General features: G+C 39.3%; 1 protein-coding gene across 1 annotated transcript in view; it reads right to left on the reverse strand.

Annotated features, from left to right (window-relative positions):
• The window catches only part of LOC134539348 (pre-mRNA-splicing regulator female-lethal(2)D-like), an 83,029-nt gene that overhangs the window by 5,636 nt on the left and 57,822 nt on the right, over positions 1-19,571 (reverse strand). The window contains exon 2 of the mRNA XM_063381299.1: positions 816-1,030. Within this exon, the coding sequence (XP_063237369.1) occupies positions 816-996 (181 nt within the window). The 5' untranslated portion in view covers positions 997-1,030. The remainder of the gene's footprint in view (positions 1-815; positions 1,031-19,571) is intronic.

Below are 19,571 nucleotides of genomic sequence, written 5' to 3' on the forward strand. Positions count from 1 at the left end.
AAGCTTACGACAAAAACCACACACAACAAATTCAAAACTGTAATAAACGCTATTTAATTGTCCTATTTTACACGAGTGTTGAAATGTGGTATTAATTTCCAATAACCACAAAATAAACTTTGATTAAATTTATACAACCAATTACAAAACAAATACCAATTGTTATTAATTTATAGAGTTATTAAAAATAATGTAGTAAATAGAAGCAATATATATATAATACTACCGGCGCAGTTGTGCACGATATTTTTGTGCGGTCACGAGTGCTTTCAAGAATCTTTACTAGGCGTTTCATACCTAAAAAAAGGAATCCTTGAAAACACGCGTTTCATTCGTTATCATACTTCTAAAAAATTTCTTTATTTAAACTTAAATACGGAAACGGAACTACTGAGCCATCCTTGGCGTCAGGAGCGCAACAACTAAATTTCCAAAAAAAGGGGGGGGGGGGCAATATCCCTTTTTTTATAAAGAATCATCGATCCCCCCTATTGAAGCGGGGGGGGGGGGGGTCCGGGGGTCCTACCCCGGGGGAAAATTTGTATTTCAAGGTGGAAAATGGTGCTATTTTAAGCAGTTTTATCATCTAAAAAATTGATTACACAGCACTTTCTTTGCCCCCCGTTTGCCCCCACTTCAAGGTTTCAGAAGGGAGGGGGGCAAAATACCCTTGCCCCCCCCCCCTGTTGTTGCGGCCCCTGCGTTGGCGTTATCTTAGAACGCTTTCCGTAAAACAGACCCCACTCGGATCTCTAGAGTGTGGTTTCCCTCTGAAGCATGCCAGAGCATCAGGCGAGGCGACGGCGGACACTCACGTTTCTTCTTGTCCTCGGCCATGGCGTGGTGCACCATGGACTGCTGCTGCTGCTGCTGCTGCTGCTGCTGCTGCTGGTGGTGCTGATGGTGCTGATGGTGCTGCAGCTGCTCCACGTGGTGCCCCATGGACACGCCAGGGTGCAGGTGAGGGTGCACGGGCGGCAGCTCCATGCTGATCATATAGACCCCGCCCCCCCGCCAGCGGGGGCCGCGCCTGGAACACACAACACACGCGCACGTCAGCACACGGCATACTGAGCATCCCTTACGAACATCTCATCACAATTTTTTTATTTTAACTGATGTTTCATTCAAGCATTATTACCATTTTTTAATCATGGAAAAGATAATCGATAGGTAGGGACACCTGTATTTCGCGAATACATTTAGTGTCAAGGTATTTCACAAAATACTGTAGCTTTTCTCCTGTGGGTTATCGGCTGAGGTCGGTGAGAGGTGTCGTCCCGCTCTTGACGGGGCCAATGAGAATGTGGTCACCGTACTGCTGCACTCTCACAATTTGCCATGACTCTTAGAAAAAACTACATTGTTTTGTGAAATACCTTGACATGAAATGAAATCGCGAAATACAGGTGTCCCTATCGATAGGTAGAGACCCGGAAATTTCGCGGATTCTTCTGGCCTCAGGATAGAATTCAAAGTTGTAGGTGTGCTCGACCCATGTTTACTTTCCCCATTGGTTGATTTACTTAGCGAGAACATTTTTTATCCTTGTTATTTTGGAACTACCTGATTCGCTTTGCTTCTCTCCTAGCTGGACATCATTTGCTCACGGGCGTGTCCAAACAACTGCGTGCCAATCATGAACACAGTGCGAGAGTGTGACGGTTTGCATTCTAGCTTGCGACTAAATGAATCCGCGAAATTTACGAGTCTCTATCGATAGGGACTGGAAAAATTCGCGGGTTCAATGACCTTCCAGGATGAACTCCATAGTTCTACGTACACTCGGACAAATAATGTCACCCCACCCCATTGGCTGCTGTCTTGTGAGACGTCCCAACGTAGCAGCCTGTGATTCGATAAAGTTTTGGTCGGGTGTTTCTCATTGGCCCAGAGTCCTCCAGGTGAGTTGTGAGCCAATAGCAGAGGCAGGCAGCACTGAAGTATAACTAATTTGTATTTTTTAGCCTATCGAGAAATGAATTCGCGAATTTTTCCGGTCTCTAATAATCGAATATTCAACAATAATGTTCGCAGGCTTTTAACGGCCATTGTCCGAAGTAGCTTGGCTTCTGCGGTTGTAGCCGCGTCCTCGGCGAATAATTCACCCGACGTTTTCGGTCGACATTGCAGTCGCCATCAACAGTAGGTAACCACTCACTCCCTGATGATGGCGACTGCAATGTAGACCGAAACGTGTCGGTGAATTATTCGCCGAGAACGCGGCTACAACCCAGAAGCCAAGCTACTTCGAATTATTCAACGGTTTGACTTTATGCTTATTAATGTGCGCAGTTAACGCTGGAAAGCTGTTCATGGAAACGGTTTAAGAATAGCTATTTTACGTACTAGGATAACACAAAGCATAAATGCCCGGGATAAGAATGCGAACCCAGTACTTCTTCGGGCACTATTTATTTTTTCGTGTTAATTAAGTAATTTACACTTGATGTAAGTTTTTGGAAATACGCGATTGCTAAGAACTTTTTCTGTTGAAGAAAAACTAAAAAACTAAAAAATGAAAAATTAAGAAATAAAAAAAAACACAAAATTAAGCAAAAAATTGCTGTTGTCAACAAGGATATAAACACCACAAAATATTCCGTAACAGGAATATAGTCAACAAACAAAGAAAAACAAAGAAAAATGTACTAAGAGAACGAAAAAAAACAAACCCACAAATGATGACGACACAGAAATATTGAACCCAAAAAAAATTCAGCACAACGGTTGAAACGAAACAAAAACACGACAAAACGAAAAGACAAAACGAACACAATAGTTTTCCAAAACAGAATAGAACGATAAAAAACCCCCACAAATGATGAGACAACACAAAAATATTGAACCCAAAATAATTCAGCGCAACAGTTGAAACGCTACAAGAACGTAAGTCTTCCTGTTAGCAGACATGCTGACAGTTCCGTGACTTATACTCCTCCCTCCCCTCCCCGCTAGCAGTCAGGGGAACGATTCGGGAGCGAACGCAGGGGGTTGGAGGAATCTTCTGAGTCATCGGCGGGATGTCGGGGTCGGGAACCAATGACCTATCACGACCCGCCGAGGAGTCGACACCGCGCGTCCTTGCTTGTTCTCGCCCGGTGAGGGGGGTTGCTGGATCTTAGGGGGGTGGGGAGTGGAAGGGGAGAATAAGGGCCCCCGCAACTTTCTACACGTGGTCCACGGGTCGTATGTCACCTCCCACGCGACCCGAGGGGGGAACTGACCCCCCTCTGACCAAACAGCGGAGAGAAACTCCGCTAGGGCCCCTCACCCCCGCCCCTCCTTACCATCGAGTGTCTGACCCCGAGGCCTCCCCCCTCCCCCCTACTCCTTAAACAACACCAGCAGTGCACAAGAGGGCGCACAACCTGACACGACTCGCAGCCAGCCTGCTTTCGCACGTAACTTATTAGACAGCACCGGCCACCGCTAGTTGCGTTGCGAAACTGTAATTCCCTCCCCCGCGTCCACCAGGTAGGTGGTACCGGGAGAGAGGTACACTACGGCCCAAGTAGCATGTCAGCTTGAGGCCAGCTCGTCATCGACTTCAACGGGTCGTTACCACAACGCCGAAATACCACAACGCCGAACGTACAATAACGCCGAATACCATAACGCCGAATGCCAAATTGACCGCAACGCCGGCAGCTAGAAAACTGCTGTGAACCACAACGCCGAAATACAGTAACGCCGAAAAATGTTGCTGCGGGGAGGGGGGGGGGGGGCACAGGAGCAAAATGAAAATCAACTGAATGATATTGTGCGTGTTTCTTAAATGTATCTTAACGCTGAAATACCACAACCTAACCTAACCTAGGCTAGCCTAACCTAGCCTAACCTAACTTAACCTAACCTTACCCAACCTAACCTTTGTGGCAGTCCTGCAATGACATTTTTCGGCGTTAATGTATTTCGGCGTTGTGGTAATTCGGCGTTGTGGTACACAGCAGTTTTCTAGCTGTCGGCGTTGTAGTCAATTTGGCATTCGGCGTTATGGTTTTCGGCGTTGTGGTATTTCGGTGTTGTGGTGCGTCCCCGACTTCAAAAAGTTTTTCCGACATGTACACATCTTAGCTATCGATACGCGGCGTTCGGTGGAAGTATTTTCCATGTAAATTGAACGGAAATGTGATACAAATATGCCGGACCCGCTTGTAGCAACATGAACCCGTACATAGTCACTTTCGTAAACATTATGGTACATACCAAATAATTATTGATGTTGCCAAATGAAACTTTATAATAGCGAAACTACACTGGAATATATTTTTAAAAGTAATCCCAAGTTTTAAATTAAGAAAGCTGGCATTGCAATAATTGTAATACATATTCTCCTTATAATTTCTCAACAGACTTTACAGCACAGCGGTAGATCAGTGCTTGTTAACCTCTATATAGGCCTACATGGTTCAAATATCGTCACTGGTAAATTTTTGTTAGATTTTTAATAACATTATAATGTAAATTATATAATAATAATGTTGAATCAGCTCAATAATAAGTTTGTAAGAAGTATTTACAGACTGATTTCAGTCTTTTAAGCAATACCAAATATACTAACATTTACGTAGTATAATCATATCTGTTTTAAAATTTTTCAGGTTAACTATTATTAATTTTAAAAAACTGGCGTTTAGCTATAAAGTTTAAATATAATTATGAACAAGTTTTCATATAAATAAACTCTAATCAAATATCTCCATAATTTTTTAGTCAATTTCAACATAACCTATTACTGCACTCGCCGACAGCGTAACGGGACACAGCGTAAAGTAACAATGAGCATAACGGGACACAGCGTAACGGAACACTGTGCGTAACGGAAAACTTTTTCGTGCGTGCAGCCGGCGTTCATCGATTTATTAGACGTTGTCACGTCAAAAAATTGTAAGCAAACAGGGTAGGCCCCTGACAATGGCGGTGCGAGTGGGGAGCGGGCAAGGGCTGGTTCTCTTCTGTACGCTCGACTGCTCTGCGCGCCGCTCGCGTCGTGGATACCGGCGTGTCCGCGCGCATGCGCCCCGGGGGCCGGGCCGAGGAATTCCTGTGCTCCGCGGCGCGTTCCGATACTCCCCCGCGCCGCGGCGGATAATTGCCCGCTAAACGTCGCCGTAATGAGAGAACAGCCCCGCGGGAAGGGGCGAACCCCGTAAACCGGTCGTTGTGATGTGCGCGCACACTCTTATACACACACACACACACACACACACACACACACATATATATATATATATATATATATCAGGGGCGCAACAACAGGGGGGGGGCAAGGGTATTTTGCCCCCCCCCCCTCTCTGAAACCTTGAAGTGGGGGCAAACGGGGGCAAAGAAAGTGCTGTGTAATCAATTTTTAGATAATAAAACTGCTTTATATAGCACCATTTTCCACCTTGAAATACAAATTTTCCCGGGGGAGGACCTCCGGATCCCCCGCTTCAATAGGGGGGATCGATGATTCTTTATAAAAAGTTATATTGCCCCCCCCCCCTTTTGGAAATTTAGTTGTTGCGCCCCTGATATATATATACACACATATATATATGGCCACAGGTTAAGTTTATGTGCAACATGAGAACACATGAATTTTCTCGTTACCGAGGTTAGATATTACACATTTGAGGCGAGTACTGAAAAGACTCGCTCTCATTTTTTTTAATTTTTGTAATTGGACGTATTTACAGCTAGTAGGGTGAGTCATCAGAGCGTAACAAAAGTGTGTAACGCTCATGTGGTGACGAAAAGTGAAACGATCAGGAGTGGGGAATTTGATTGCGTTAAAGTATATATATATATATATATATATATATATATATATGTGTGTGTGTGTGTGTGTGTATAGTGAACGGAACTTCAATATTCATGTAAAACTACAGATATTAGTACATTCGTACATTTACACGGAAACTGCTGCATCATTGCAAAATTGCGCTCGCAGTAATACGAACTATGTAGGTTCGGATTACTAGCAGGGAATTTATCGAATATAAGTATATATATTTTTTTCCATGGTTTAAATAATAAATAAAGCTTAAATAAAACATCAATTAAAATATAAATTTATGCGCCGAATTTTCGTGAGAAATACTTCGTATTATATCGAGAAAAAAAGGTAAATCATGTATGCAAAAATAACCATAGACATGTTACGGTATCTTTCTTGTAGTAAACTATTTCTTGCCTACTGGTTTCCAAAGAAATATTTTGTAACTATACAATAAATATTTTTCTTTTCGTGAAAGTCGTTAGCGAAAACCAATTCAGCGTTATTTGTTTTTTTATATTTGTTATGTTTTGTGCAACTGTACCGTTGTAAATTAAAGACAACCTAGAGACCTCTCCACCAATTTTAGTGTGCAAATTCCTTACGGTCAGCAAGTGAGCAAATATAAATTACAGATTAGTGGTAAAACATCTCCTGTTGGAATTGATTCGATTCCTCGATAGTTTGACGTGGGGACTTTGGAGGATATTCCCCACCCTCAAAATCGTAAAAAAATATTATATCAAACCCACAAAACAAATGAGGAAAGTATCTGAAAGCAAACTGCGTACGTTCCTGATAGTAAATATGTATTGAATTAATCAGTGAAAAAAAAAAAAAAATGTTTGAACTACAACATTAATCCAAATTCAGCTTTGTGTAGCAGCACAGACTTCTTGGCTCGAGGATAATATATGGTCGGCCAAATAATTTAAGTGACATTATTTGACTTTTAATTATGTTTTATTTGTTGTGATTTAAAGGGTCCGTGGATAATGAAAGGAAACATAACGAGTCGGCGGGCATCAGGAGATCATGAAATAACACGTCTGCCCCAGTTGAGAAAGTGCTTTATCGCGAGCGGGGGTCCCGCCGCAGTAATAAATAGGCGTTGGACCGCCCACCGCCGGCTAACAACCCGCCGCCTACCGACTTGCATCGGCCCGCTGTCGGGTCGCAGCCTGTGTCGGCGCCTCCCGCCGGCCCGGCGCCGGCCCTGGGGCGGGGCGGGGCGCCCGGGAGACACAGCGTGCGACACGCCGCGCTCTCGGGCTCTGCAACTGTTCACGTGTAAGGGAAGCCTATGATGTACATTCTGTATTGCACAGACCCGAACAAGCCCGAATATCTACCTTCGGCCAACTTCGTCAGTTTTTTGTTTTGTTTATTACTTTACAAAATTGTGGATGGTTGGTTATGTTAGGTTAGTATAGCTACATTAAAAAATACTGTCAAATCATTTTAATGGTTGTTTAGGAATTTCTAATTTAATATGTAGCTATCGTGACCTAACAAACCATTCACACAATCTCCCAATTTTTTTTAATGTAGCTATACTAACCTAATTAACCTCTTATCTCCACAAAATGTGTTAAATAGAGGAAATTTTGTAGCACGAAATTAAAGTATTGCCGATTTTTTTCATTTTTTTTTTTTTAAGGAAGAGGGACTAGTCGAGATAATTAATTACCCCTTCAACATCAATAATCAGTTCGTTTGCGTATCCATAAATTCAAACTATGCCTTCAACCTTGAATCCTTCTCGTGTTAATATTTTGAGTCTACAGAAAAAAAATATCATCCCGACGTTGGCCGAAGGTAGATATTCGGGCTTGTTCGGGTCTGTGCAATACAGAATGTACATCGTAGGCTTCCCCACGTGTAAACGTCCTAGCTCTCGGTACACGGCGCGTTTGTTTGGGATAATTTCGTGAGCGTGGAAGGGAAAAGCGTAACAACGGTGCTGCGTCTGATATATATATATATACACGCACACACACACACATACATATATATAAGTTATTACCATCTTGCTAAACAGAATTATACTAGGTTTTAAAAAAGGTGAAATATTCCCCCCCCCCTCTTTTTTTCCCCTCCAAAAATGAATACTTTTCGTATATTTATCACGCTCGGCATTATTTTAAAGAATTCTAAGTTAAACTGCGGCGTATTCAAGTTTTGTATTTTAAGTTTATTTGCGACATGAGAACACATAAATTTTGCTCGTTACCGAGGTTAGACGTTACACATCTCTGTCGAGCACTGAAAAGACTCGCTCTATTTTTTTTTTTTTTTGTAATTGAACGTATTTACAGCTAGTAGGGTGAGTCATCAGAGCATAACTAAAGTGTGTAACGCTCATGTGGTGACGAAAAGTGCAACGATCAGGAGTGGGGAATTTGATTGCGTTAAAGTAGACCCTGTGTATCTGGACATACATACTTGCTCACTAACATGCTTGCACAAATTCTTAGACATTCTTAAGACTTTAGCTGTGAAGTTTTCACTTGCGTGCTGTGGCCACTAATTCTTGTTATTTTTTTTTATTCGTATAGGGTTTAAAGTCTTACGGTTACACCGGAGGTTTTAAATCGAATCCAAGTTAGTGCGAGGCGCGACCGAGGACTCTGCTTTACGACGAAGAATTCACCTAGTTCCTGGTTTCAGATAACCGGATGTTTGTAGAAACTGTGTCGTAATTACAACTTCCGGGTTCTGAGATCTCTTGCAAAAAAAAAGTTCAACTGGCATGTGGAAGAAAGACGTTTCCCCCCCCCCCCTTACCCCCAAGGTTGAAGACGTAACAAGTGTTGGAAGGATTTGTTAATGCTGTGATATGATTTTTATACTTTTCTTACTGTCCAGAATCCACACTTTAAATCTGAGTCAAGTGATTTGAATCATTAGAAAGAAAGTAACCGAATATTGTACTGAAGTGTTGTTGCTGGCGGATAAATCAGAGATATTTAGTCACTGATATACTGATATACAACGTAGGACTACACTGATTCAAATGAAGTATTTTAAGTAAATAACATTCCCATATTTCTAGAAAATCATGTCTCAATTTTGGTTATGGTTAGAATGACTCAGCGATAAAGTTTAATACGTATATATTTTGGCCTAAAATACTGTTTAACTGTCAAAAATAAATTTACTTAAAAATCCGTTTGGTAGATATCGCGAAATATACCTACTATGAAACTGTCCCAATGGAAAAGCTTCAGATTTGATTCTAAAAAAAATATTCGATATAATGTTTTATTTGAACGAAAGAATTTTTAACGCACCAAATATTTTTTTTATGATATCAACATTGGTTTTGTAATTAAATTGATCCAAATATTACTTTTGTGTAGGGGGGAGGATTGTGTACCTCGGTTAGAATCTGATTCCCCCCTTACCATCTTGATATTTATTAGCCAACATTCCCGTAAACGTTGGTGTTGGCGGGCACAAATTGTTTTCAAGGATGCGACGAAATCTGTGATGACATAAACACGATGGTTAAGATATTGAGCTATTATTAACATTAGTCTACTATTTATTTATTTTAGTTAATTATCTTTTTTTAATACGTGTCAAATTAAATGTAAAGTTACAACAAAATAAGCATACAAAACTAAGGTAACCTAAATAAAATACAATAAACTAGGACATGATAAACAACTTACAAAATACAAATCAAACAAACAAACAAACAAACCAAATTCTAACAAGTAATGAAACATGATTCACGCATATTAAAATACATGTTACTGATATAAAAATTGGTACATTTTTTAAATAGCAAAAACACAGGACAGTAGTAATATATTTTAAAAAAAATTGAAAATAGATTTCATGAAAAATACATTGAAAACTTAAAAAAACGATTCATCGTTAAAATTGAGGATAAAAAATGTTTAATAAACACACACACTTGTTCAGATCTCATAAAAAAAATGAGGTTCACGTTCACTTCTTAATCCGTTTAGCAAATTTCCACTTTGCAGTCTCATCCACTTTGCACTATTTTAATAGAACAAATATATTCATCGGGGTCGAGATGATGGCATTGAGGCTTTCCTCCGATATCTTCTCCCTCTTCGGAGTTTGCCCAAGGTCCGGCAGTTACAAGAATCCAGAAACAGGCCAAGGTCCGGAGGCCTATGTCGCAGTCGCCGCCGGAGGGTAATTAGACACGTAGAGATAGTGCTTTGTTTTCCTCGCGCTCATTTCGGTACGCCGGTTCGAGAGTTTGCCTACAGGAGCGCTGCAGCTTGTTTCCAGTGACGGCGGCTGAAGTGGTCAGGGCAAGCTTGCCGTGGTCTCACTAGCCACAACAGTTTATTTAATTTTTATGGTCATTATTTTCATTCGAGGGCTTTCAACGTAAATCCATCTGAGTATTGCTCTTGCAAATCTTTTGAGCACAGAAACATTTTCTGTATTCTTGCAAAATATTCCTTTTGAAACCAGTTGCCACTAAATAGTTTGCATTACTAAAAAAAAAAAAAAAAAATTGTAACTGTGTACAACACATGGCTATGGTTATTTTTGCATATATTAAATACGTATGTACTGAGTATTTCTTGCAAAAATATGTGCATAATTTTATTTTTGTTTTATTGAATTTCATTCAAGTAATTAATTTTTAAACCATGGGGAAATAGACCAATATTCAATCATATGACTTTATTTTCTTTTATTATGCTTATTAATTGCGCACTTAACACTGGGAAGCTATCAGGGAATGGTTTACAAATTCGTTTAACTGTTGTAGGTTCTCGAACAACGCAAACTGTAAATTCCCGGGTAAAATTTAGAACCCAGAAATACTGCGAACACAATTTTGTAGTGATAGGTACAGTTGTTTTCACGTAAAATAAAACATTTACAAATATCTTTAATCTTACATGGATATTTCTGTTCCATTTTCAACAAAACAAATTACAGTGTGTTACGTTACAAATTTTCTAAACGCATCTCTAGTAAATATCATACAATAGTGAAACAAAATGCAGGCAAGTGTTCAAAGTCATAATCACTCACGTGTCCTTTCACAGCTCGAAAATAACGATAATTTCTGACCCAACAACAAATGCAAGAGAGCTTTCGGAATAAATGTTGAGGAAATTCTCTTAAATAATAGTAATGACAAGAAAATTAAATAACCAACTCAAAGAATACAAAAAGTTAATCCAAGAGCTACAGAACATTCCTTTAGTCAATTCCTAACGATTTAGCGTATCTCTTTCAAAAAAATTTGTGATGATTATACAATTAAACTATGGTCGTCTTAACAGAGCAGATTATTCACGTTTAATTTAACACTTTTGTAAGCCCAGCCAAAAAATGTACTTTTACTTTATTTTGCTTTTTTTCGCATTGTAAGCTTGGACTTATATTGCAGTCTAACTTATCAAAATTGTTTTAATATACTGCGAAACATCTTTTTTTTTTATCAAGATGGCATTGGGAAGAAATATTTTCCTGAGATTTTGTAAGTTACGATAGGTGTATGACTGGCTATGCTTAAGTAACATTTTATGCAGTTTTTGAGAGTAATGTTTGTTGGATGTCGATTCCAAAATGTTCAGATCGCTAGGAATAGACTCGTGACTACTATTTAGCATTTAGAGACTGCAACTGTTACCTACCAAATGGAACAACCGTAGGAAAGGTACCTACCTACTCCGGCTTTAGCCTATGGAAATACAAAATCTAACGATGGCACCAAGAAATGGTATATTTAAGAATTACTTTTTTTTTCCTTTCTAATTATTGCATTTTTCCAAGGGTCAATTAAAGGAAACTGCCTTGCAAGTGGGAAACTGTGAAATTAGACTAGGTGATTTGGTCCCGTATAATTTTCACCGCACATCCACGGGAGTGGTTTTTCGCTGCAGTCAGCGAAGTATAACCAGGTTTTTTGTTCAATCAATCGGATCCATAAAGCTCTCTACACGATCCTACGGACATCGAACCTGGGATGTTTATCAATTGGTAGAGTCCGGAAAAATTCGCGTGTTCAATGACCTTCAGGATAGACTCCAATGTCCACTACACACTCGGGCAAATGCCAACTGTTCATTGGCTGCTGACTTGTGAGTCGTCTCGACTGGGTAACCTGTGATTCGACACTTCTATGAGTGAGGGTCTCTAATTGGCCCTCAGTCCTCCAGAATAACAGTGAACCAATGGCAGAAGCCGCACTAAGGTATAATTATTTAAATGTTAGCATAACACGAAATGAACCCGCGAATTTTTGAGGTCTCTACTCATCGCCCATCGTCGCCTCTAATGACCACGATGTTTAAGAGACGTGGGAACCTAAGTGCCTATTTTTATTTTATTTATTTTTTCGACCCGGGAGTGTACTCTCCCAGCTGCGGTGCTGCTCCCCTCGGGATGAGCCATGAGGTCCCACCTGCGGCTCGTGGCGCCATATGGCGCCGCCTCCGCACATTCGCACTCCGCGACGAGGCGAGACACTCGCCTGTCCGCGGTACCTGTGCGGGGGAGCTGACTTGTTGCCCCTTGGAAGGGCAGCCCTTCAGGATTTTTCTGGCAATGGTTACTTTAGGTTAGGTTAGGTTAGGTTAGGTCACTTTACAAACTAACCACTGTCAGAAAAATCCTGAAGGGCTGCCCATCCAAGGGGCAACAATTCAGACAACCTTTCAAAAACACTACTGTCTGAAAAATCCTGATGGGCTGCCCTTCCAAGGGGCAAGTTTTCAGGATTATTTAAACACTTAAAGAAACATGTTTTCAGAAATTGGATGGGCTGCCCTTCCAGTCGCTGTACAAACAAACCATTGCCAGAAAAATCCTGAAGGGCTGCCCTTCCAAGGGGCAGCATTTCAGTCGCCCCACCTGTGCAAGTAACTCGCCTGTACCGCGGTACCTGTGCAAGGTACTCACCTGAACCACGGTACCTGTGCAAGGTACTCGTCTTGTCGCGGTACATGTACAAGTAACTCGCCTGTACCGTGGTACCTGTGTAAGGTATTCGCCTGTACCGCGGTACATGTACAAGTAACTCGCCTGTACCGTGGTACTTGCTCAAGGCACTTGCCTGTACCACGGTACATATGCAAGTTACTAGCCTGTACCACGGTACAGTAACTCACCTGTACCGCGGTATGTATACAAGTTACTCGCGATTACCTCTACCGATATAATTTTTGAATTTTAAAAACCTGCACAAGGCCGGGAAACAAACCCAAGGCGTTTGATGCATTATTTAAACGCGCCGGCCACTGGAAATAGCAGACAGAAGCAGTATTTCGTCTGTAGTAACATCAAAATTACAGCATGACTAGCTTGAAATTATTTTAGTAAAAATTTGAGAAAGTATGAATATTTAATAAGTACAGTAGTAAAGTAAAGTATTGATTGAATGATCAGAAAATGACACTTAAAATTATATTTCCGGGTGAGTCAGTTATTCTCAGAACATCCGAAGGGAACTAAAAATGAAAATCAACGAGGAAAAATTAAGAATTTTCTCCGATTCACGCTTCAACTGCAGAGCGTATCTATTCTCTGCCCGGCGTTGTTGATATACTTTTTTTTTTTTTTTACTGGCGAAATCCAAACAACGTCGTCGTTTTAATTTCTCGTGGCAAAACCGTTGCTTCTGTTTTCTCACGGGTTTAAATGAGTTAACCGACTCCGCAAAAGCGAGACAATTAAGAGGCGAAAGATCCGTTAAAAAAAGGAGGGAAAAAAGGGGAGGGGACTGATTTCTCTGTTTCGGTTTGCGGAAATGAGCAACGATTTTCGAACCGCGCGAGGTGTTGGGACAGACTTGAGAGGGACGTTGGTGAAGAGAAGGGGGGAGGGGGGGGGGTGTTTGTGGAACAAAAAAAAACAAGTTGGTTTACTTTCCCACGCGAAGCCCTGGAGCGGAAGAGAGATGGCGAGAGAGCGAGAGAGAGAGAGAGAGAAAATGAGAACGAATGAAAATGTTTTTTATAAATCTTCTCGGGCCGATGATTCGGAATTAAATTTGTGTCCGGCCTGCGTCTGCAGCGCCGCGCCGTGAGGATCCGACATTTCACGCTGCCCGCGGAGAGGGGAGGGGGGGAGGGGGCGCACTCTCCGGGAGGCAAGCGGAGGCTCAAAGACGCTCTCCCGCGGGACGTCCAAACCTTCTCTCTCTCTCTCTCTCTCTCTCTCTCTCTCTCGAGCCCAATTTTTTTTGACGTGACAACGTCTAATAAATCGATGAACGCCGGCTGCACGCACGAAAAAGTGTCCCGTTACGCACATTGTACGCTTGCGCAGCATCTATCTCTCTTCAACACTATTGGAACAACAATCCGTTGGACTTTTTCGAGGCACATTAAACTTGAAACACTCCCATTAGTTTCCTACTTTTCCTATCATCGTCCTATTCTTAACAGAATAACACAGATTGGAAGAAGTTAAATAGCAAACATGTATAAAAGTTATAGTTAAAATAATCTCTTCGTTAAAGTAATAAACATATTTGAATTAATGAGTGCAAATAAAAGTAAATGTATCAATTAAATTGTAGATTTCATTTCACTCCTTCTTTGTATCCATACAAAATAGTGATAATTCAATAAAAATGATTCAATTTTATTCATAAAAGTATGCAATCATTTCATCAATATTTTGTTATGACGTCACGTTAAAGTATCGTCCGTAAACCGACTTTACAGACAACCAATTTTTTAATTAATATCTTTGAAGGCTCAGTAAATTGTAAAGGCTCATTATTTGTTTAATCCTGCCTATCGCGGAAACGAGTGTTTTTTTTTTTTTTTTAACTCTTCTCAATGGCAGAATTTCGACATTCTGGAGCGGCGAGAGCCAACATCGCTTCGCACGGCCCGCTCAAAGAATATTTCAATTAAACACCATAATCAATCTTTGTTTACCTATGTGCAGCGTAAGGTGAGAAATGTATACATGTTTATTTTGTTTCATGGAAATTCTTCTTGAATGAAAATGTTTTTCTTAATATTTTTTTTTTTCATATTTAACATCCTTTCTCTCGGTAGGCGGCGTCTGGTTGGAGTAATTCCTTGAATGGAACGGAAGTCGCACGGAACTCGACGCTGACATTTGTGGCAGATGGCGCGAACCAAAGTTCTAAAAAATGCCAAAAGGAAACTTTAAAGTGTTAACGGTTTCATGAATCTTAACAAGATGTGCAGCATTTTAATAAAAATTACTTGATTATAATCAGAATTAAAGTTGGGGTTTATAATTTCTTTTTTTTCAAGTCTTTTTCGCTCTCATCGGATCTGTTTCATTAAATAGTTTTAAAATTTATGTCTGCTAATCATATATGAAATGATTCGATAGTCGACGTAGCTGCCCGACAGCGGCGGATGCGGTAACTACGCTTGATTCGCTTCAATAAATGCAGTTTAAAACACAATTTGCTCATATTTAGCACGCTCGGAATTATTTTAAAGAATTCTGTGTTAAATTTTCGTGTTTGAGTTTCGAATTATAAGTGTAGTCGCAACATGAGAACACACGAATTCACTCGTTACCGAGGTTAGACGTTACACATCGCTGGGCGAGCACTAAAGTCTCGCTCAAAATTTTTTGTTGTGATCTATATTTTTTCTTGATAATTTTTCTTATATGATAAAACTTCTTTATTAATGTTTTTATAATTTCTACTTTAAAAATAATATTTCCTTTCTTCGTGATGTATCACGTATTGTATTTATTGGTTACTCTACAGAATAATACAACATAATAATACGTATATACAATAAATGTAATAGGCCTATTAATTTTTTTATGTGTGTCTAGTCCACAGATTAGATTGAAGAATGATGTCCGTACTTCAAAAATAGTATAGTTTGGTCATCACTCGACTAGAGCTAAACAAACTGTGTATTAATTCCTCTCCTTTATTCGTTCTTGCCTTCGTACCTTTTTCTACTCACTTATATAAACACAGTTGGAAATACCATTGAAAAAGTTTATAAACGAAATTTATATTACTAATATCCACAATAAATAAATGTTTTTTTTTAATTATATGCCTATGGACTAGTATTCAATATCAATCACTAGAAAAAATAATAAACCCCAGCTTGGGCCGGAATTTAAACAAGGAATTTTATAAAAATACTACTCAGATTTTATTAAAATTTAATACTTTATTGTTTCCAAACAGATTAAATGACTATAAATGATTAAGTGTTAAAGTATTGTTGTACTATTAGAAAGTTTTATTTTAATTACCTATGCGATTTAATGGAAATTTATTTCCTAAGAAACGGAATTATTTAATATTAATTTAAGTAAACATTGAGGATATATGCCTACCTAGGATTAAAAATTCAATCCACTGGACTGAGCTATGTATTTAATAACATTATAGCAATACAATAAACATGTAAAATGTGTTCAAATATTTGCTTAAATCACAATTTGTATAATCCAGTAATATGTAGTTTAAAAAAAGGTACAAAAAATTATACTACCAAGTTTTTAACCACGTTTCATTAGCTTATTAACCGCGCACTAATGACCACTGCGCTACAAACCCTATTGCAAGGAGAATATGTTTTATAATTGGTTTGATGCCAGTATCCTTAGGTTTTTTTAAAACTTGAAAATACTATTTACTATACCAATTTTAGTTTACCAAGTACATTCCAGGGTAGTTTCACTATCATAAATTTTCGTTTGCCACACCATTACGTTTGGTATGTCTCCTAATTTTCATGAAAGTGACTATATATGTGTTAATGTTCATACACTTGGGTCCGCCATCTTCCTGTGAAAATTTCGTTGCATGGTGCGCGCGGATCGTACAAATTCACTCTCATCATTTTTTACTTTAACCGCCTAAAGAAGTATAACTTCTAAATATCCAAACACAAGATGGGATCTAACTTATGTGTGCTACCGCGAAGCCTTTCAGGCCTCAAGAACACACACGACGAAATATTTCCCTAAAACTGGACAAATACTGCAGGAACCAAAGACACATCTTAATAAGACACGTGCGTGGCACATGAAGTTGAACTAGGAGTGGTTTGCGAATCGAGTCCACAACTCCAAATACGAATGTAACCACGAGGAAAATGAAGTTCAAAAGAAAACAAAAATGGTTTTGCGGCTGAAAAAGGCAAACTCTGTTAGTTCCCTTGAACGAAGCAAAAGAAACGACTGAATTATTTGTATTACTACTATTTGAAACTTCTGCAGAAAAGTAAATTCCAAATAACTCATTCATAGCCTTGAAGCGAAAAACGAGTTCTTAAAAAAAGTCCTAAAAGCAAATCTATTTTCAATGTTTTAATTATTCCAGTAAAATAAGAAATTTTATAAGAATCTATAGCCAAGTTCAATGAACTTGAGTTCCCATGTGTTATTTTACATTGAGATGTGCTCTTTAATGCCTATTTTATTTGGAATGGTATGCCCAAGTTACTTATACGGGAATATTTACCTTTAAAATTGTCTAATTATTACTGCTCAAGTATACCGTTTTAGTTTAGCGTTTAGTTTTATTTTGCTCGTGACTAAAAACTACGTACTATGCTTAGAAAATATCACTGAGCCGTGGATGTGGTATCAAGTAACATAGTTCTTCAATCACTGAATAATTATGGAGTTGTTAAATTTTGAAGAAAAAAAATGTTGAAACTGTATTAGTAACATGTAAAAAACTTAAATTTCTATCGTTGAGTATTATTATTATGATAACATCAAATCAAATATAAAAAAACCTCCATATTCTTTATTAAATTTACCTTTACAACCCTCTTCTATGTTTAGGATTCTGGCAGGCTTTCACATTTAAAATACGTACATAAGCATAAGCCACAAACGCAATCAAGAAAGACAGGTAAATCACCAACCATTTTACACAAAAATGTAACGTTTCTTTACTAAAACTATATTTTGTTAAAAGAAAGTTGTTAGGTCTGAGATAAGTAAATCTAGCCCACTGAAATATCAGAAGTGTAAAGTATGAAATTAGCATTTGTTGTTTATTACATATTAAAGTTACTTATATTACCTCAATTACTTCTATAATTTTGTCGAAATTTAAAGCAGTTATTTTCTTTCTTAGTATCCCCAATGTAAAATTATTGCGAAATTTTAGTTTCAGTATTTTATTACCTTTTACTGTGTATACAAAACTGAGTAGTTTATCAGATGTGCCGCTTTTCCTTACCTTTAAGAAGTATAGTTCTCGCATCTATCATAAAGTCAGATAAAACTAAACGCTAAAAAACGCAATAAACAAAAGTCACGCGCTAAATTACGATGAAAAGCACAAATTAAAAAAAAATAATATGTAAAGTGAAGAAAAGGCACGATTAAGACTGTCACATTAGGAATAGTACTTAATTACAGAGCCATGTAAATATGAAGCTGTAAACCGAGATATGAACTAGAAGATTACTAATCCCCACGTAGCATTAAAAGAAATTCTAATGCAAAATAAAGTGCTAAATACATAAATAATATGCACCGAAAAAAAAACAACTCATAGCGTTGTAAATTGTGTACTCATAACGCTACAAATTTTGTTTCGCGATCGAGGCTTTTATGACTCGGGTTCATGTACTCAGCGGGGCCTCTAAATCAGCTTAGATCTGGCCCACAAATCGCCAGATTAAGCGGTTTAGCGGCTCCTTGATTGCTCTCCCACTCGGAGCGGGTTTGCTCCACGTCTGGCCGTGGGCCGCGGGGACCACGTGGCGTGGCGTGTGTGGAATCCACTCCGCTTCGGAGGAACAACAGACACCTCCGTAGCCGTGGTCGCTACGGCGCAGAGTCGCGCCTTCGCGGGGCACACACGCATGTTATTCCGGGCAGAGCCCGCTCTAGCCTCACCACCTCCACCTCCTATAACTGAACCCGTGAGCACTACTTCGATCTTTTTGACGTGACAACGTCTAATAAATCGATGAACGCCGGCTGCACGCACGAAAAAGTTACCTGTTACGCACATTGTTCCGTTACGCTGTGTCCCGTTACGCTCATTGTACGCTTGCTCCGCATCTATCGCTCTTCCACTCGACTGTTTATAAAGTGAAGTGAAAAGTTAATGTGGTTTTCGTTGCTTATTACAACAACAATTTCGGCAATAAAGGTTAATTATTCTTGCATTTTAAAAATCTGATTACTAGTATAATTTCAAGTATTTATTCTTTTATTGTTAAAATAAAAATGATTCAATTTTATTCAAAAAGTATGCAATCATTTCATCAATGTTTTGTTATGACGTTGTCACGTTAAACTATCGTCCGTAAACCGACTTTACAGACAACCAATTTTTTTTTATTTTCCAAGCATTTATCTTTTTTTTTTACTTTCCAAGCATCTATCAGCATGATGAGATGACATCGGAAATTTTTTGGACCTTAGTTGTTTCAATCTGCCTTACGAATGGTTAAACCATTCTGTGGGCCATTACCGAGAATAACAAATATATCCATTCTGATATCGCCGCCGTGCCAGCAGCCAGAATGAAGCCTTGTCATTCTTAGGTAAAATCCATTTCCGTTTGTGTCCACACAATAAAAAAACGTGGGTGGATGGATTTTACCTTTGCTGACATTCCGCGTGGAATATCTTGCATGCCATCTGTGTCAGGACGGTTGCCTGTACCCGGCACAACCACATGCAAGGCCACTGATTCCACAACTATCTGGTGTTTCTCTCTTTGCCAGCTTGTTTTGTCCTTTAAAACCTTCTCTAATTCCCTTCTGCCGCATCCGCAGCCTCTTCCCTCCACCTGCTTCTCGTTCCCTTTTCTTTCCTTTCTTGTTCCATCTTCTTTGTCAGCTTATTAAAA

Source organism: Bacillus rossius, chromosome 15 (assembly GCF_032445375.1).
Source record: "Bacillus rossius redtenbacheri isolate Brsri chromosome 15, Brsri_v3, whole genome shotgun sequence".
Classification (NCBI taxonomy): Eukaryota; Metazoa; Arthropoda; class Insecta; order Phasmatodea; family Bacillidae; genus Bacillus; species Bacillus rossius.